Source organism: Vespula vulgaris, chromosome 6 (assembly GCF_905475345.1).
Source record: "Vespula vulgaris chromosome 6, iyVesVulg1.1, whole genome shotgun sequence".
Classification (NCBI taxonomy): Eukaryota; Metazoa; Arthropoda; class Insecta; order Hymenoptera; family Vespidae; genus Vespula; species Vespula vulgaris.
In genome coordinates this window covers 8,328,662-8,349,692 of record NC_066591.1, presented here as the reverse complement: position 1 = coordinate 8,349,692, position 21,031 = coordinate 8,328,662, and the positions used below count along the sequence as shown (strand labels likewise).

At 30.7% G+C, this 21,031-nt stretch overlaps 1 protein-coding gene across 14 annotated transcripts; it reads right to left on the bottom strand.

Annotated features, from left to right (window-relative positions):
- Positions 1–86: 86 nt before the first annotated feature.
- Positions 87–20,803, bottom strand: LOC127064863 (uncharacterized). Of its 14 annotated transcripts, XM_050996475.1 has the most exons (22): positions 20,410–20,632; positions 19,042–19,075; positions 18,643–18,966; positions 17,736–18,252; positions 17,456–17,598; positions 16,621–16,888; positions 16,278–16,551; positions 15,062–16,194; positions 14,805–14,977; positions 14,350–14,728; positions 12,138–14,179; positions 11,837–12,065; positions 11,536–11,733; positions 11,030–11,104; positions 7,908–10,595; positions 7,626–7,736; positions 7,193–7,558; positions 6,923–7,073; positions 6,747–6,835; positions 6,587–6,657; positions 6,346–6,512; positions 87–6,068 (listed from the first exon to the last, which is right to left on the bottom strand). In XM_050996475.1, the coding sequence occupies exons 4-22, from the start codon at positions 17,967–17,969 to the stop codon at positions 5,404–5,406; spliced, it is 9,456 nt and encodes a 3,151-aa protein (XP_050852432.1). In that variant the 5' UTR covers positions 17,970–18,252; positions 18,643–18,966; positions 19,042–19,075; positions 20,410–20,632; the 3' UTR covers positions 87–5,403. The 14 variants fall into 14 exon arrangements, with proteins under 14 accessions (XP_050852432.1, XP_050852429.1, XP_050852430.1 ...); XM_050996472.1 differs by having other exon boundaries at positions 18,643–19,075; positions 19,670–20,632; XM_050996473.1 differs by having other exon boundaries at positions 18,643–19,075.
- Between the last annotated feature and the right edge of the window lie 228 nt (positions 20,804–21,031).

Genomic DNA, 21,031 nt, shown 5'->3' with positions numbered 1-21,031 from the left:
TGCTTAATTATTTGATGGAAAATCAATTTTTGGAATAGTAGTAGCAATAAACATCATACAATGTATAAGAAAATGTAAAAAATATCTATTTTGTAATCATTTTCTTTATTCATTTATTTACTTTCCTCATCAAGGTTACAACTGCTTTGACTTTGATCCTTTAGCACAGACAATTTTTCTTATTTACCGTACATGTGCAAGGGAATGCACTTATTATGATATTATAATAACTATTTCTTGTTTCTGTATTTTTTATCATAGTACAAACATTATGAGCATGTAATAAAACAGACATGGATCAAATCAATAGGAACGCAATAAAATAAAGATAATTGTCAGGGGTTCCTTTATCTATTCAAAGTAATATCAATCATTGAATAGCATATTAAACTATGTTTGCTGCATGTTACAGAATATAATTTGTAATTACTAATGATCAAATATATACTATATATTAACAAATTAAAAATAGATGAATAATATTAATGAAATTAATGAAGCGTTAAAAATTTTATCATAGGTTATAATTTCAAATTATCAACATTATTTCAGTAAAGAACATATTAACTAAATCACATTTTTTTATGTAGATTTTGTAATACTATAAGCTATCAATAAAAAGAAGGTATAAACTGCAATCGATAAAATTTACAACAGCTTTGTAAAAGAAACCAAAGCTTATTTGTTCTACATTTTCTATATCCAGTTAAATATTATGATCTAAAACAAAGTTATTGAAACTTTGTTATTTATTTTCCTAAGTGATTGGAAATGCGATTTCGGATGTACTATATTGGACTAAAATGAGAGTAATATGTAAGAAGCTCTTTTAAAATGTAAAAATATTAAAATATTGCAATATTTTAATATATTATATTGTTTTATCACAAGTAAGAGATAAATATGAAAAAAAAGATTATCACTTGCACATTTTCAACTTTAGAAGTTTTGAAATGTGTTTAGAGCAAAGACTTGTAAAAATTGATATCAATGTATAACATAGACGAATAATGATAAGTATTTCTTATCTAACTTGCAAAAATCTGGCACTTTCAAAAAGAGTAAGGAAATATTTAAAAACACATTTTTATACCTGTATTTCTCTACATTTTGCTTTAATATTTTTCATTTATGATATTTTTTACATGTGTTTTCACATTCCTCATTCTTTTTGGGTTGATAACTTTTATGTATTTTTGGTTTATTTCCTCACTTAAGAACAATATGTAAAATTTAACGCAATGTCACTGAAATTAAATTTACATAAGTTTTAAACTGCATTAAATTGAAAAATGTATTTGTTGCAATAGTATTGTTGAAAATGTATTCTATCAATCATAAGTAATTCAATATTCACATTCATCAGTTCAGTTTTTATACTTCTAAAAATTATGCAATCTAAACATAAAAATAATGTTCATTCATGGATCAATGAATATGTTCATTACTTCTCTGCAGATCTACAATGCATTACGCTAATACCGTAAACTATAATATAAACGGAAGTTGACCCGCCTGTTTTTCACGGAAGAGAATCAGTATTTCTTACACCAAGAGATTACTATTTACTAGTTTATCAAGTTTTGAAATGTTTACTCTAATCTTGCATAATATTATTACAATCCAATATATATACACATGTATGTGTATCAATAAAATAAAAAATTAGCAGAAATGAAAATATTTCCAACACTGATTTCTCTTTTTTACTCATCTGCTTACTGATCCTTGTTTTACCTAATCAGTCTTTATGTTTCTATTCTTGAAATTCTGAGAAACATAATTCTAAAATTGTTTCTTAAATTCATATACTAGTTAGCACAAAAAATTTATATAGTTTTATTTTTCTTCAAAACTTGTTTACTTCAGAGTAAGCTTAAATAAGTAAGAAAAAAGCAATAAGTGCCATATGTAAAATGTAGATGACACGTATGAACGATACACAAGATTTCTTTAATAACACTTTAATGTATCATCATATCTTTATATATATATGTATATATGTATATATATATATATATATATATATATATATAAATTCTTTATTTTCTTTAAAGTTAATAATCAATAATTTAAGCAAAAGCAGGTTTTGTGGTATAGGACTACAAGCAAAGCTAGCGAAATTCAATCCAAACAAGAAAAGGTTATTTGTATTTCTTGTAGAAATGTGAAGAAATCAAGTTAAATCTAACATATATCTGTTTATGCACAACTTTGCTCTCAAATATTTACTGATGGATAAAAATCTTTTCAAATTCTAATTTTGAATCATATAATTGAAAAAGATTATTAACATATAGAAATTTTCACATATGAATTTGACAATAAACATTAAATAGGCTAACTTTTGAATGATTGATATTGAGCGATAATTTAAATTATTAATATTAAATTAAATTATCAAGATTTTTAAATGGATAACATAATGCATATAATATAATTAGATAACATATTTCTATTGAGCAAAATTTCATTATTTTCATGCACATTTAAAAATTATCTTCTAATAATTAATAAATGTCTCACTCCTTTGTCCTACTGTAAATCTAGCTCAAAAATTTGAGAAACTAAACTCAGTACAGAATATTATTATTATCCACATAGTATTGTATGCAAATTGCAGAATATAGGAAAATATTTACTATTAATTGATTTAATTTTTGCAGGCAGTCTCTGAAAATTATTTTGTGATATCTAACTCCATTTTTTATCAAGCTCAATTCCATTAAGTCCAATACCACATTATTATTATTCTACTAGAAAGAAGCACTAGTCAACAATATTTTCCATTCTTATTATTTTTGAGGTATAAGTTTAACGCATTTTCTGAATATGAAAATACGATTTTATAAATATAAGAAATTATTTTAATCATGTATTGTAGGCTGTTTTTCTCTTATTAGAAAATTAAAGAGTATATAAACATATTATTTATATTTTTTGATAAAATGTTCTGTAAAATCAATAGTAAAATTGTAAAACAAAAAAGAAAATAAACAGAAAATCAAGGTTAAAGTGAACGAATATTTAATTATACTAATTAATTGTTGATATAATTAATATGAAGTTAATATTTCCTTTTAAAATGACACTTTGGCACACACTCCATATAATATGATTGCATTCACACTTTTCATACAAAAATGTATCAGTTATGTAACAATATCTACTGAATAGAAAAAATATGTAACAGATTGCTTCCACAAGAAGTTGCATTCCAAATTAAAATTGAAAGCAACGTAACAGTATTTTAATTCTCAATCTGTTAAATAAAAATTTTTGAAATGAATTGGCTAAAATTTTCAAAATATGATATTATTACTTGAATCAAATCAAAAAACCTTGTTGACTAGTGTAGTTTGTGAATTCAAAATCATTATACAATATACTGCCTAATATTCATGATAGGCGTCTTTGGTAAAATGGCAAAAAAATTGTTTCATAGAAAGTCTTATAAACTTATGATTTTATACAGAAATGTAATGTATCATATTAAATATATTGAATCATACTTTGAATGTTATGCCTTCCCTGATAATATCTTCACAGAAATGATTATAAATTATATGTTTTCTAATCTTAATGATCACAAATTAATTTCAAATTTAAAAATCACTTTGAATACTTGTTAAACCATGTCACCAAAGATTTTTCAAGTAAGATGCTTAACAGAGAAATGATCATATTTAAAGTAATTTCATTACTAGATGATTAGGGATCCCATCACCATTAAATTAGTTTAAGAAAACATATATTTTGGTGTACAAAAGGAATAAGGTAACAAAATTACCATTAATTGAAAGTAAAAAACAAATGGAATAGTGCATGAGAACAAAAGAAAGGAGTGAGAGTAACAATAGCATTTTTGTCATTCCCAGGCAATTGATATGATTATTAAAAAAGTTCTTATAACTACACAACATATAAATTTCATTCTGCATCATGCAGAAGTATCAAATATACCACATGTGCTTATTATTCATTTTAAACTTTTGCAATAAATTTTATTAAGCACATATTTTTGCAAAGCAATGCATGATGAGAAGTTGATTAAAGCAATGAAGAATTATTAAAAATAACAGATTGTATGGATAGTTTAGCAAACAAAACTTATGATCTTGCGATTTATTTTATAAGCAACTATGTTTATATAGACATATGAGACAAAAAATCATGAAGAAACAAAATAAAAATTCTTTGTCTTTATATAATAGAACCAATTTGGATGAATTTCTGATCTTTTATCTCATTTGTCACTGAATTGCCTGAAATGCAGTTTTCTGATTGTATACTTTCTGAAATCTTTATCTCACTATTAATAAAATTCTTGAAGATATAATAGATAAAGTAAAAGGTACTAAACACAATTATACTTAATTGCAAAAGATGGTAATAGTACTCAAAAGTAGATAAGATATATAGGATTGCTAACTAGTAACACATCACTTGCTCTTTAATTGAAGTAGGTAAAATCGCTAGAAATACATTAAAGCATAACAGTGACTATATTAATCATATTTTTTCTCTGTTGCCTCCATCATTTGACACATTCACACACCACACACACAAATAAACATACGTTCTTTCTTCCTTACTGTCTCTCTCTCTCTCTCTCTCTCTCTCTCTCTCTCTCTCTCTCTCTCTCTCTCTCTTTCTCTCTCTCTCTCTTTCCTTTTTTTCATTCCCTTTTCTGAAGCATTCAGTATACATTAACAGTTATACATATAATCGAGCAGAATGGCTACATGCCATTTCGATCGTAAGACTAGCTGAGGCCTGTACTAATATGGACTGTGCCATTTGAAGGATTGAGAGCATTTAAGGTCCTTTAAGCATTCCAATAATGGAAGATTTGCTTTTAATATCGAAGCACAGTTATACAATGTAGAGGCCTCTATCCCCAGTTTTCGTATTACCATTCAGAAACTTATTACGTCAGTTCAAAATATCCTTGAAATATTTAATTTCAATCTTGCTTCAATCGTGAGGCACATACCAAATATTAATGTTTTGCTGGTGCGCGGGTAACAAGAATATCTTCTATGCATTTATACGTAAATGTCATAACACATCAAGCTCAAGGGGCATCATTATTGCTGCCTAACTAAACTCTAGTCGGTATAATATCAGTTAATGAGTTCCTTAAATTTATGTAGAGTAACTGATTTTATACCGATCAATTTTTTCAATAAGACAGCATTATCAACTCGCTCTGTACATCCTATATATGCTTTCATATGTGTGCACCTCATGTATGACCGATATAATCATGTTGGAGCATATCATATTAAAGGATAATTATAATAATACATAATTTTATAGTAATATTCAACGTTAAATAAAGAATGTATTATGTGGACAAATTGACTGGAAAGTATAGAATATTTTGAATTGTGTATTGCGTTATTGATCTGCTTGAGGAAGAATAGTTACATTTTCAGAACAATGCTGAGGTTCTGTAGGAGGCGTACCATCGTGTGAGCTTCCTATTTGTGGAGTGGCAGGGGTCGCTGGTTGAGATTGAGGAGTCCCAGTAGGCGCATATATAAGACGATATCCAGCTGGTAGAAAGAATCCAGCATGCGACGTGCAACTGAATGTTTGAAAGTTTGCTAACGAAGGACCCTCATGATACTGAACATATCCTCCACTTCCAATAGAACCTGATATTGGTGTTGGTGCAACTAAAGCTCCACTTGCAGAAGAAGTAACGTTTGTCGCATCTGGTATTATTGGTGTAAACTGACATTGACTCGAATTTATAATCACAGGATTATTTGTTGAATCAGATGTATCAGAGGTTTCGGTTGAATAATTGATATTCTGTTGTGCAGAAATATTCTGCATACTTTCTGAAGGCACTACTGGAATTGGGATAACATAAGCATGTTGTATGCTGGCTGCTGTTTGTTGCTGTTGAAGTTGAAGTGGAGTTTGTTTAAGCTTCTGCATGGCTAACCTTAATGTTTCATCGGTATCTGGACAATTGCTGATGCCTTTTTGCAATGGAGTTTGTGGGGCTGTACTAAACGTTAAATGATCATCTACACCTGGTGCTCTTCCTTGTCCTATATTTGCATAAATAGATATACTCCTTTTTTAAAAATTATGGTACAAAAATTATATAATGAAAAGTTCAAACAAATATTTTTTTTTCAGAATTTATATTAAAAATTTGCTGTAAATAATACTTTAGATCTTGTTCTTTTCTTAAACATACTTATATACTTGAATAAATTATAAAAGTTTGTAGTATGTAGAATATATAGATATATATTTACATACATATTGCAACAGACTTTAATTATATATATTAGTTTAAATTCTTACTATGATATAACTGACCTGCCGCTGCATTAGTAGCTACGGTGTGATAAAGAAGTGGATGATGTTGATGGTGTAATGCACTTGCTTGTTGTTGCTGCTGAATTAATAATTGTAGTTGTTGTTGTTGAAAGCGTTCTAATTCTTCTCGGTGCCTTCGCTGAAGTATTTCTAATTCCATAGTTTGTCTAAATAGTAAAATTCATTGTAATTTTTTTCTGCCTCATATTTTTTCTTTATATATATTCTCATGTAAACATACCTTTTTATAAGTAACTGATATTCTTCACTTGGTGTTAAAATTGATAACCGTTCCTCTTTCTCTAATTGTAACTGTATATAAATACATAACTTTAATATTATCATTATAAATATAATAATATTAATATTATCTTTTTCTATACAAATATTATGATCATTACCTCTGCAAGTAGAGAATTATTTGTTAATGTTGTTTGTATTGAAGGCATGGATCCTTCTCGATTCTGTACCATATATGCTGCCGCTGTTACTATACAATTAAATAGAGTATATTTAAAAAAAATATATATATATACATATAAAATAAATAACATAAAACTTAATGATGTATTATTACCATTCATGTTGAATATCTTACTTTGTTGTTCATCAGAATGACACGGTTTAATTTCTTGTTGCTGTATATTTGATGTAGCAGAGCCTGGAGGTCCTGCTACTTTAGATACCATAAATCTTGAAATTTTCCTAACAGGTTGTGTTGCAGGTTTCTGTTAACATTAAGATAATATATTTTTAATTGTAAAAATGATATTCTTGTATTTCATATGGCATTACGATGCTATACATGATTGTTTCTTTAAACAAATATTAAAAACCCATAAAATACCTCAGAAACAGAATCTTGTAGTTCTGTCTGTACGGGTGTATTCGTGTCAGAGCGAGACTGCACAATATTTGGTGTAACAGTAGCAACAGGTACTGAAGGAACAGTTGTTAATAAATTTTGTGTTTGTTGCAACGCTGGTTGTATCGACGGAGGATTAACAACAGGTACAGGAGGTGTTAACGGTTGAGGCGAAGTTGTTGGAAGTACTGGACCTCTGTGATGAATTTTTGCTAATTCTTGTTCTAATTCCTGAAGGCGAGATCCTGGTCTTTGAATTCGTACTTTTATGTTTTCTTTACTTGGACTCATGTTTTCAGGTCCTCCTTGACTTCCTGGTATAGGACTATCCAATGAGCTTTCCACATTCTAAATACAAAATATAAGAATTATAACATCATTATTTAAAGCATTATTTTCTTTTTATGTAACTTACGGATTGTGAAGAAGCATCTTGATATGTTATTGGTCCTTCAGGATTTGCCACTACACTTGAATCAATACCAGCACTCGTAGAATGTATAGTAGTCTGAGGCGATAATGGACCCTTTAATTTAAAAAATATTTATTGTGTAAATTAAAGTAATAACGTAAATTAATAATAGCTATCAACAACAACAACAACAACAACAATAATAATAATAATAATAATAATAATAATAATAATAATAATAATAATAATAATAATAATGGAGTTATAATATTCGTAATATATTACCTGTGCTATATTTTGTGAAGATGATATTGGCATACCAATATTAACCAACTTTTGTTGTAAAGAATGCATGTATGCATCATATCCTCCCATTACTTGATGACTGTGAGGCGTAGCTGGATAACTTATAGGTGGTGTGCCAACATTTAATAATTCAGATGGTTGACTAGTTACTTGAACAAGTTTTTGATGCAAATCCGCTATTGTTTGTGGCCCAGTTCCACTTGTACTTCCCACGCTGCTTATATCTGATACTTTATCCAATGAATTTTGTTGACTCAGTTTACGATGTTGATACTGCTGTTGCTGCTGCTGTTGTTGTTGCAAAATTTGTTGTTGCATAAATAAAGTAGGATCTACAGATTCTACAAGTGTATGTTCTGGTGTCACATCGTGACTTGAGTTTTCATTTTCCGAAGTTAATAACTGACAATCAGAGCTCGTACGTCTAATCCCACAACCACTTGAACTATCATGAGCTTCTGTATCTAAAATTTTTCCTATTTGCTGTTGTTCTGGAAGTTTTAAATGTAAATGGGACTGATCAGATATAGAAGCAGGTTCTGCGTGAACTTGATCTTGAGTTATCTGCTGCATCTGTGGATGGACAGGTGCTACTTGTTGTAGCTGTGGTTGAGCCTGTATAGGCTGAACATTTCGCATTGTCAAATTTTGAGGCAATATATTTTGGTTTGTAGAACCAATCCATTTTGTTTGAGAAGACATCGTATGAGTTGACACATTTTGTTGTAAAATTTGTAATTGAGAATCAGTTTGTAATGGAACATTTAACTGAGCTCCCTGTGGTAAAAAAGATGAACTTTGATGAGGCAACTGCTGACTCTGAAATGTTTGTTGAACATTTTGCAGGCTTTGATGAACTTGATGCATAGTTTGGTTTGGAAAATTTTGCTGTGTTTGTGGTTGTATTGGCAACTGATTTATCTCAGGTTGTATAGGTTGAAAATATTGTTCTGATTGTAATGCAGGTTTATAATCCATAACAGTTGTATTAACAGCAGTTGTGTTAATATTTGGTTCATGAGTACTCAAACCATGTGGTGTAGCAGATTTTGATTTTGGATTAGATAAGATATTAGCTAAATTCTGTGCTAAATCTGGAAGTGTAGAAGATACCTCTTTTGGTTTAAGCACAACTTTATGAGCAGATTCAGTAGAAACAATAGGATGAACTGGCACTGTAACAGGAACTGGCATATGAACAGGTACATTTCCTGAAACATGTACAATATTTTGGGGCATTGCTGGATGTTGCCCAAGATCTTGAACTCCTTGCGCTATAGTTATAGGAGTAGGACTATCTTGTGGAACAATTTGTACATGTTGTACATGTTGAATAGGTGTATTAGACATCATTGTAGAATATCTTTTATCTTCAGGAATATTAGCTACCTCGATAGATTGAGATTCTGTTGACACATTGGATGTAGTGGAAATATTAGAAGTCCTACGATTTCTTTCATCTACATTAGACTGTTGCAATTGTGGTATAGGTCCAGAAAGTATCACATATTGTTGATGTTGCTGTGGTAAATATTGATGTACAGGTCGTTGAGATTGCAATTGATTTTGTTCTGTTTGCATATGTTGTTGAGTTACATTTTGTTGTACAGCAATTTGTTGCTGTTGAATTATAATATTCGATTGCACAGTGGATTGATTTTGATATTGTGTTTGCGTATTTAAACCGCTCGTTTGTATTTGTTGAGATTGCATTTCTTTTTGTGATATTGCAGTGAAGTTTTGAACAGTCGACTGATGTACTTGTTGAGTTACTTGCTGTATAATTGGGGTACTAGGCATTATAACATGTTGATTTGATTGTACAGCACCTATATTTTGTTGTAACTGCCCTGATACTGTCATCTGAGAAATGTTTTGAACTCCAGCAGTTTGTTGATTAAATTGTTGTTGTAAAGTATGCTGAGTACTATCCATTTGGTCTATAGGCTGTTGTAAATTAGGTAAACTTACGTCAACGTTAGATGGTTGTTCCACTGTCATGACTTGTGTATCTGAAGTACTTATTTCTGTTTCTTCGGTTTTTGTGGTATCTACCTTCATAGTATTATTTATATTTTCTGTTATACCAGAAGGTTCTGTTTCATTTGCGAGTTGTTTCTGTTCAACTACGGGACTAACTAAGAAGCGAGATATCTTCCGTATTGGTGCAGCAGTTAACGTGGACGTTTCTATAGAAGTTGCATCGGATGTTGCTATATCTTTACTCAGATCTTTTTCTTGAATATCTATGACTTCTTTTGATGTATCATCCTTTGTTAAATCATTTGTTTGTGATGTAGAAGCATTCACATCTTCTACTTGATTTTGAGTAGATGTTGTTGGTAATTGAGCAATTGAGTAAGTATTAATATCTTCTTGGACGATATGAGTCGCTTCCAAAACAGTATCCGCAGATGTTACAGAAATTCCACTTTCTTGAGGATCAGTGAGATCACTTGGAATATTAGTTGGTGTCAATGTATCAGTATTTTGAGTAGATGTAGATGATCGTCTAGATGCTTCTGCTGATGTGCATTCAGTAACCCCTTGGCTGTCAGTTGTTGGAACATTTTGTTGCTTATCCAAAGAAGAACTTGCAATATGTGAAATTATTTGATCGATTGGCAACAATTTTGTAGGAGTAGAAGTGTTTGAAGTTTCGTCTCTCTGAAAAGATATAACATCATTTTTATGAATATATTCAAAAGCTTTCAGAAAATTTCGATGTACAAACATGTATATATATTTTATCTTACATCTACTTAGAAGTAATATACTGGTAATGAATAACAAAAAGGAATAAATATAAATTAAACTATCACCAACACACATTCACGCAGCACATACGCACGTATATATTTGACACTATATATATTCTTCCTTTCCTTCCCTAATTATACCATTGTACAGATGATATGAGGTGCTCTGTTGATATTAAAAAACCATTATGATTGAACTGATACATTATAATTCACATAAAAAATATATAAATACTTTGGTTACTCATGGCTCGATAAAATGAGAAAGGATACATAAATAAATAGGAATATACAACAAAATACAGGAAACGGGAAGAGGATTGGCGGGGATGATGAACTCACCGAACGGTGCCTACGATGGACTTTGTACGACGATCGGTGACTGCTTTGACGAGTTAGCGAGCCATGTCTCACCTGCTGCGTCCAAAACCACATATACCAATTATATGCACACTCTTTCTATTATATCCAAAACATACATATTTTGCACCTAATTGTTCATATTATCATCATACTCAATGGCTACTTTATTTAATTCTTATTGCTAGTTGCAACGAATTTTTATTATTTTCAAATTAAGAACTTTTATCTTATTTTCTATAACTTGCATTATATCAAATGAACAGGATGTATAAAAATTATATTACTATATTATCATGTGATTTTCTTTACTATTTCCTATAAAGTAATTAAACCGTATGCTCTATAATCAAATACCTTGTAAGCAGTGTATATATCTGCAAAGGAACTATTTCATAGTTTGTACATTTCATTAAAGTACTCCACTTTCATGATCTAAATGAAATATATTATATTCTAGTAAAAGAAGAAATGGTAGATCTTAGTACCTTAGCTGTATCAAGACTGTGGTCTCGATCTCTTGGGCGACGACTTGTAACTGGACTACCACCGGCAGATTGATCTGGTGGACCATGGGCTACTAAAGGTAAAGCACGCGTCGGATCTAAACGTAATTGTTTCACGATATCTTCAATTAATTCGATAAATGTTTCGCACTGAGATTGTGGTAGCAAATTTTCAGCTGCCTGCATAATAAAAAAAAAAAAAAAAAGAAAAAAAAGTACACATTATTAATGTATCTACTAAAGATTATATTCTGTAATATATTATATTCTGAAATGCACATACCAAATTGTTAGCAATATCAGTAGGTACCATGTCATCTCGGTCAAATTTAAATGTAACAGTTTTTTGTTTACTAGTATCTAGCTGACACTCAACAGTCATAGATTGTCCTTCTCCGCTACTCACTGACAAGACTGTTAATTTAATACCAGGCTTCTTGCGTTTAGTACCAGATCGTTTAACCCTACTTCTTTCGGAAGTTGTAACATTTTCTGAACTTTCAGAAATAACTCTAAAAGCATGAATAATATGTTAACATGAAATGACAAAATATACATTGATTGTTATTTAGATATGAGCTTACCCATCACTTGCAACTGGTTGTTGTGGTACAGTATTTGTATTAGCAATTGGCATTTGCTGAGTATTCATCTGTTCTTGATGTATAGTAGATTGTATATCCAATGGCAAAGATTGTACCGACTCCATAGTATCTTGTTTAGTTAAAGATGATCTGTCACTAGCAGATGTCTGTATAGGACCACTTATTCCTGATGTCAAAGGCATAGAAGTGGGCATAGAAGTAGGCATAGAAATGGGCATAGAAGTGGGCATAACAGTACCACTTTGCGAATATTGCAACTGCACTACTATATTTTGTTGAGATTGCGCTTGATGACCAGTATTAGAGAGCATTGAAGGGGCACTTTGAATACTAGGCATGGTAGAAGTTGCAGCATTTTGTACGTGAGTTACTGCTACTGAACTTTGAATATTCATTCCTGATGGTATTTGTGTCTGAACTTGTCCAGTTGGTTGCTGTATATATGACTGAGAAGTTGCAGGAGCAGTGCTTCCAGAAATATTTGTATGTGAATAAATCTGTTGTGCAGTCTGAGTAGATGCCAAAATTTCTACATGACCAGGTGGATTAGTAGAAGTAGTATAGGTGTGAAATATTTGTTGTGGCATATTTTGTGGATATAAAGCAGAACTAGTATATCCTGTACTACTAGTTGTATTTTGTTGGTAATATTGCTGACTTTGAATTGGCGGAGAACCAACTGGATGTTGATGTACCTGTTGAATATGCTGCATTTGAGATTGCGAATATTGTACTTGCTGCTGAGGTTGCTGATGCATATGCTGTTGTTGTGGCAACATCTGAACTTGAGATTGTAATTGTTGTTGAATTTGGTGCGTTAATTGCTGCGGTACACTCATTTGATTTAATTGAATATATTGTTGAGGTTGATGCATGTGTTGTTGTTGTATTTGTTGCTGCTGCTGTTGTATCTGCTGCTGCTGCTGTTGAATTTGCTGTTGTTGCTGTATCTGCTGCTGCTGTTGTTGTATCTGATGCTGTTGCTGTTGTATTTGTTGTTGCTGTTGTATTTGTTGCTGCTGCTGTATTTGCTGCTGTTGCTGTATTTGTTGCTGCTGCTGTATTTGCTGTTGTTGTATTTGCTGTGTTACTGGAGGAAACTGGGGTTGGGCCTGAACATTTTGAGGAGTGGAACACTGTGGCGAATTTGCATTCAAATTTTGTGGAACATGTTGCGAAAACTGCTGTTGTTGATATTGCTGTTGTAATTGCTGGTATTGTGGCTGTTGTTGATATTGCACTTGTTGTGCAGCTTGTGATGCTTGTTGTATCTGCTGAGCCTGTTGAGGCTGAACTACTGATGTTTGTTGCTGCATAAGTGGTTGCTGAAGAGGCTGTTGAACCAACTGTACTTGTTGAGGTTGTAAACTATGTTGTTGGCCTGGTTGAGAAGTTGATTGCAACTGCGGCTGTTGTAATGGTATTTGATTTGGTTGTAACTGCATTTGTACCTGACCTTGCATTGGTATACCCATACCAGATTGAATTTGTTGTTGTTGTAATTGCATTTGTTGTAATATTAATTGTTGTTGTAAAATATTTTCAGCAGATGTGGTAGTTGTATCAGCTTCTCTATCTAGACGTTCTTTTTCTTCTTTAGCACGTCGCTCTTCTCTTTCTCGTAATAAAGCAGCTATCTGTGATTTCAACATTTTAGCTACTGCTTTGGCATCTTCTTCTAATATAAGACTCGATTTAGCCATTTCTGAGGCAACTTCTTCCGCGTTATCAGCTTGAATGTCGAAATCAAATTGAATTGCTTCATTTTCTTTATGTTTGTTTGTCCGTTTTTTTGGATCCAAAACTCTCAATCTAAACTCTACGCGCGATAATTCAGCATCTGCTACAGCTGAATCACGTGACACCATCTCCAATTTTAATCCTATATCATCTGCGAAAAATTCATGATTTAAAAGATCCTTAACTAGAGGTCGTTCTTCCTTTTTCAAACGAATGCACATCTCGATAATTTCACGTACTTCTGGATTTTCCACTTTATCATAACTCTGAGGTTTAACACCCTATGTTGAATAAATAAAATTACTTAGATATAGTTTATTTATTATACATTTATATTATATATATATATATTTGAAAATAAGAAATATTTAAATATAGTTTAATAATATTGCAATTGACTAAAATTTACAAGAACAGATATTTTATAATATAAGAATCTATAAAAATTTACCGAAACAACGCGTTTGTATATCTGTGCTGGACCTGTACATTCAGAATATGGATATTCACTTGTAGCCATTTCAAGCATACACATTCCAAATGCATAGACATCGACTGATTCATCATAATGTTCCTCATACATTTCTGGTGCCATAAATTCTGGTGTACCGATAACACTCTTTGCAAAACTCCGATTTTTTAATGTTGCCAATCCTAAATCACCGATTTTCACACTGCCTGTAGTACCAGTGATGAATATATTATCACATTTTAAATCACGATGAATAATTGGAGGAGATCTAGAATGCAAAAAACTAAGGCCTTTGAGAATTTGACGGCACCAAGATTTTACAACTTTTGGATTAATTTTCTTGAATCTTCTTAAATACCTAGAATAATTAATAACCAAGATAAAGTTTGTATTTAGGAGAAAACTAAAAATATTTTTTTATAAATTGAACTTACGTTTTTAGCGTTCCTGATGTCATAAGTTCTGTGACTAGTACAATATATTTTCTACGTGTAAGCGTGACTTCCCAATAATCATAAAATCTAACAATATTAGGATGTTGGAGTCCCTTTAACATTTCTGCTTCTTCTCGAAATCTCAGTCTTTCTGTTTTATTTAATTTTTTCTCCTATAAACAAATATCAAATATTAAATATTAAACACATGTTTGCATGAACTATAAATATTTTACATTTCACAATGCTTCACCGACCTGAAGTTCACACCAAGCAACAGCTACTCCTGTTTGAGTATCTAAACCACGATAAACAGTTTTGAAACTACCACGTCCGATTTCTTCTTCAAATTTTAGGAACCTTCCATCAGGTGAGATACCTATTGCTTTTTCTTCATCATCATCATCTTCAACTGTTTGTATTTTTGCTTTCATTAATAAATTGCGTACTTCTTCCATAGCCATTGCTTTTTGACTTAATTTTTCATCTGCTTTAAAATTTTCATCGAGCAAAGGGCCAATGAAACCTTCGACAGTCTCTTCTTGTGTAACTGCTTCTTTCTGAGAATTTTTCTCTATATCCGTTTCTTCTTGTAAGTTTGTATCCTTCATTACTTCTATATCTGTATCCATTGGTGGAACTTTCCCTAATTTACTCAAAGACTCATGAAGTGCTTGAGCTGCTACTATATCACTAATACTAGTGCCATTATCATCTTCATCATAAATTGTTACACATTCATCTTCAACTCTTTGTGTCTCTGTTTCTTTACCCTCTGATTCTATCACTTCTTCAGAAACTTTAGATGTAACAAATCTGGAATTTTTTACTATCTCCTCATTTGATTTTTCTTTATTACAGTCTTTAGGCATTGCTTCCATTTCTAAACTATTTACAGCAGCAGATTCAGAGCAATTATTAGATGATTTTTCTTTTGGATTTGTATTCATAGTATTTATGGACGTTTCTGTGGACGTTGTTGTAGGATCTACATTACTTTTTATATCAATTTCTTCTATTGTTTTAGAATTATGTAATTTGTTAACATCTTGTGGAATAGATTTACTTTTAGATCTTAAAGATTTGTCCCCATCATTATTTCTTTTACTTGCACCAGAAGACGAGGATATTTTTTTATTGCTGTGTCCAACAAAATCTTCGCTAATATTATCTTTCTTCATTTTTGGCTCTATTGTATCTGTTGTGGTACATTCTGAAATTTCTGTTGCAGATGTGTCCTTCTCGTTAATACCAGAAAACATTTTTGAGATATTATGTTTCAATAATTCTGTGCACTCTAAATGTACATTCGGTTCTATATTCACTTCATCTTTATTTATTCTTTTCGATTTTACTTTACTCATTGGTGTGGAAGGTGTAGAACTACATCCTGAATATGAAAATCAATAATATTTTTCATTATTTATTATATATTATTCATACATTAATCTATGTATGACTATTAAATCTTACCCGATACTTTGAACACATTCTCTGTTGCAGTAATTGCCTCCTCTGCATCACTAAAGCTGCGATCATTTTCATGATCTAGAGAGGATGAATCTTGACTCCGAGGAGACGACTTTTCTGAAATACGAGCAGACAGAACCTTCTTCTTAGAAGAAGGTGAACTAGTTGCAACACCGTTGCTAGTTATAGACAATGAATCTGCATTTTGATCAGCTCGCTGCATTCGAATTTGCTTTTTGCAGATTGTAGCAGAAGAGCGACTTATGCCTGATAGAGTCTATAAAGAAATTTATATTTATTGAAATTTATTTTAATTTTCATAATATATTTATTATATGAAATATACCTTTCTCTCAGAAGAGCTACCGGAACTAGAAGCAGTTTGAGAAACAATGGACAACTTTCTTTGGCGTCTATGATTATGCGAATGATTGTGAGTTCTTTGTGTTGTAACAACTGTACAAGGACTTCCTCCTTCTTGAGAGGCTAAGTGGCCCACTGACAAACCAATGCCACCCTGGCTGCTACCACCCCCACTGGCCACCAGCTTAGGACATAAACTAGACAGGCCACCGCTGGTACCACCTGATGAACGTTGCCTGTTTGTCTCATACCTAAAATCCAGTTAAAAATCATGCTAAATTCTAAAACTTAATTTATGTTATACAGAATATTAAAATAAAGCTTAAGGTAATTCCAAACAAATGATAATATAAAGACATCTAACACAAACATATAAACAATTGTGAGTTATTTAAATAAACTCAAAATTAAACTTACATAACTATAAAGATAAGCAGTATTAATATGATCATGTGTTTTAATTAAATCAAAAAATTATATTTTGCAAAAAATTAAAAATGAATGTGCTTTTTTTATCGAGCGAAAAAAAAATTTCAGAAGCATGTATAATAAAGGTGCATGACACAACTCTCTTGAACTTCATAGAAATGTACATAAATGTATACAAAATCAAATAACAGAAGAGTAATATAAAAGTTTAATATCAGTCTTCATTGTGGCATATATCAAAATACTAAACTTATTTATATTTAGTTATTAAGTTATTATAAAAAGTTAAGATAGATAAACATTAAGTTACACAAAAAAGAAAGAAAAAATAAATAAATAAATAAGTGTCAATGTAAAAAGCATGATTTTTGATACAGACATCATTATACCTGTCCTGCCTGCTGTGGCCAGATGAGAGAAGACCACGCACTGTGTTGCCTATAGCTGCTCTCTTTTTAGCCTCCCTTTCTCGTTCTCTGTACCCACCAGATCCAGTGCTCACCTGATGTTCTGGACGAGTACTTCTATCAGTCTGAAAAAAGAAAAATAAATAAATAAAATAAAAATCAATATACTGTATAATATTTTAGGCATTTTTATATAAAAACTTTAAAAAGTAAATCAAAAAAATTGGTAAATAATAATTCAATTACATTATAACAAACTTACCTTAATATTTAAAAGTTTGATATTCAAATTAGAATTCGTGTTTGTTGGTACAGGACTCAGATCACAACGAACTCTTCTATGTGATTTTTCAACCACTGGTGACTCTTCTTCCAAATCTAATTGATTTCCAATCGCAAAAGCTTGAGTTTGTGTCAGCACAATATCTTCACTGCTGTGTTTCTGACTACTACGCACCGAACTCACTGCCTTGTTTTCATTGCAACATCTCGGCATTGCACATAACCAACTTTTAAGAGTTTGCTGGTTAAAATGTTGACCAATTTTGAATGTTAGTATTTTTACTTTTACTCAATAGATAAGTAATTAATATTGCTTTTCTTCGATTTCTTTTTTATGATTAATTATAATGTATGGTTTCAAGCAAGCCTGTCTTCAAAGATGCAAAGAATCGAAGAAATTTTTATAATATTTCTTTTCCAATAATCTTAACTTTATACATAATTTCCATAATTCTTAAGTCTTAATAAATGTGTCATGCCAGATCACTCGATGAAATCTGAAATCAAATAGTAAATCACATTAAAAAATTATTAAAATATAAAAATATGTTAAAGATTAAAAATGAAAATATGTTAAAATTAAAGATTATATGAAATATAATTTTGTGCAACTATTTAGATATTACAAATAAACATAGAACACATATTATCTACGAAACAATAACTATTTACAAGCTATGTTCTTTCACTATAAATATAAAAAAATAATATTTGTGTGAGAAAAAAAAATATATTTTTTCTATTAAATAATAATCTACGCCAAAACATTTTGCGACTATAGCATTGTTAATAATTGTTAATGTTAAAAATACTATATTAATATTAGTATCATGGTAAAAGTATTATATACACAATTATGAGGTGTGGACAATGTTATCTATAATCACCATATAAAACACCTCCAAGACTCCAAGGTGTAGTCTTTTAAATTATTTGCTGTCCTTTTATATACCATTTTAAAACAAAAAGCTTGATATGACCCATTTAGAACTAAGTAACAAAAACAATCTGTAATATTAGGTCTTTTCTTAAACTGGTTTTTAACATCTCACAATCTTATTGTAGGAATGGCTTTTAATCCAATAGATTTGTTGGTTTTGTGTGCAATAATGCAAAATCAAAATTATTGACATATTTAAAAAAAATACAGCACACAACGAACGTGACTTTTTCAGTCCTATTTTGCACATAGGACTTCTTGAAACAGTTTTCTGATAATGAAAAACAAATAGATTAAAGTTCGTTTGAAGATAGAAAATTATCCTGTCCTAATTTTGGGTACATACTGCAACTCCACATTGTGTTTCTTCCACAAACATTCTGTTCAAAGCAAATATTTAATATGTTCAGTATATGAAACAAATATAACATTGTATATGTGTGTGTAATACATTAGTATAAATAAGTTAAGAAAATATTTTAAACGAAATAATTTCGTCATTTACTTTTTAAAATATAGGTTAAAGTAAATTAAAAAAAAAAATTGTTTAAATATATATTGATCTACTTTTTTCCATATAGTTAAAAAATAATTTAATTAATTATTCTTTGAATAAAAACTTATTATAATATTTATTTTAATCAAACAGTCATTTATATTATCTCAGTGCTTTTTATGAATGTATAAGATAAATGCATTTTAGGCAAATAATACTTTTTGTATTAATTGTATTAATTATGAAGTACATTTTAAGAGTATGAAATATTTCATATATATTTAATATATAGCTATTAAAATATCTTAAAAGATATTATGCATATGTCATAGAAAAAAATGTAATACTAAAAGTTTTGTTATAACTTATAAATGTATTACTATTAGAATTTTATTTTAATTATTGTAATGATGTAAATTTATTGAGACTGAACATTTGTGTTCCTTATGCAGCTTTTATCTTGTAAAAATTTCTATACCACACAGATTATATAAATTTAACTTCATCAATAGAACAATGCTGATCACATCCACTTGCCAATAAATATAAGAGGAACTACCGTCGTTATTAGCACAGAAGTTATATATTACATACTATCTATAGTCTAAATCATATAGCAAAGATATGCAAATATTCATCTTAGTCCGGTCGCTTAAATTGCAACGCAAAATGCAGATAAACGGACCGCGAAGGAAAGGATTTACCACACTAAAGGCGTAGAATGTAATTAAGTATCATGGGACAGACTCGAAAAATGTTGACAGTATATAGTCGGTCAGTATATAGTACATCTTTACGTATGTATGTATATACGTATCTCACGAGCACCATTGCGCCGCATGCTGTACGCACAGCGTATGCATGTCACACGAAGTAGAAGGAAGTAATACACTCGCACGCCGCAAATCAAATAACTGCACACAATCGTACACGCACATAGAGAGACACCGAGATAATGTGACATCTATCTCAAAAATATCGTGTCCTTATATATTTTACATATTGTCTAACCGAAAGAGTTTTAGAAAAGCGTAATAGAAGTTAAATTTTTTCTATTTCCAGAAAAATTATGACTTTTTCATATAATTTTGACTGATAAATTTGAGCAAAAAGACTGTTGGTACTTGTCATGCGAAGACGAACAGTACCCTCATACCAATGCCGAGCTATCCAAGTGAAATTATCGAATATCCAGTTTATTTTTAATATTCTCATTACCTCCGATATAAACCTGATCATATTAGCTTTGTGGTGCACTGACAAACAGCACTCGTAATCCCTTAATCTGCCGGTACTCACATTTGTGTTGCAGAAAATCTCCCGACTACACCCAAATAACCACCATTTTTTTCACTGGTTGCTACGCTCTCTTGCGGTACTATGCGCAATACGATCGTCGACATTTAAGTCGCGTTCCGAAAGTAACTGCTCGACCTTCGATCACATACCTTTTTTTGTTATAATTTGATGCGTTATTCAAAAGATTTCAAAAATCCTCTCGAATTAATTAGATCATTGAAAAATATTCTTAAGTATGCACTATGCAAGATATTCTTTTAACCATCGCCAACCACGTCCAACCAACAACTGCGACAACAACAAACTGAGACTACCACCACCACTAATAACCACCACACCAACGACCACTACCACTACAAAATAACTACCACCATAAAACTGACAATACAAATTCATTACAACAACGACCAATTGCAAGCTGGATTAGTGATTAACTCGAAGTAACGGTACTGTAACGGTAAATGTCTACATTTTGACCAATTTTTCTTATATATCTATCGGAAGCTTAGCCGATATATGTATGAATAATATTGAATAAATA

What these genes read in the sequence shown, in the direction of transcription:
- LOC127064863 (XM_050996482.1), bottom strand. Translation starts at nt 17,969, where the DNA reads ATGCCGAGATGTTGCAATGAAAACAAGGCAGTGAGTTCGGTGCGTAGT. An exon ending in CTTCACAAAATATAGCACAG is followed by an intron (nt 7,737 to 7,907) that starts GTAATATATTAC and finishes TTTAAATTAAAG; the next exon opens with GGTCCATTATCGCCTCAGAC. An exon ending in AAGATGCTTCTTCACAATCC is followed by an intron (nt 7,559 to 7,625) that starts GTAAGTTACATA and finishes TTTTGTATTTAG; the next exon opens with AATGTGGAAAGCTCATTGGA.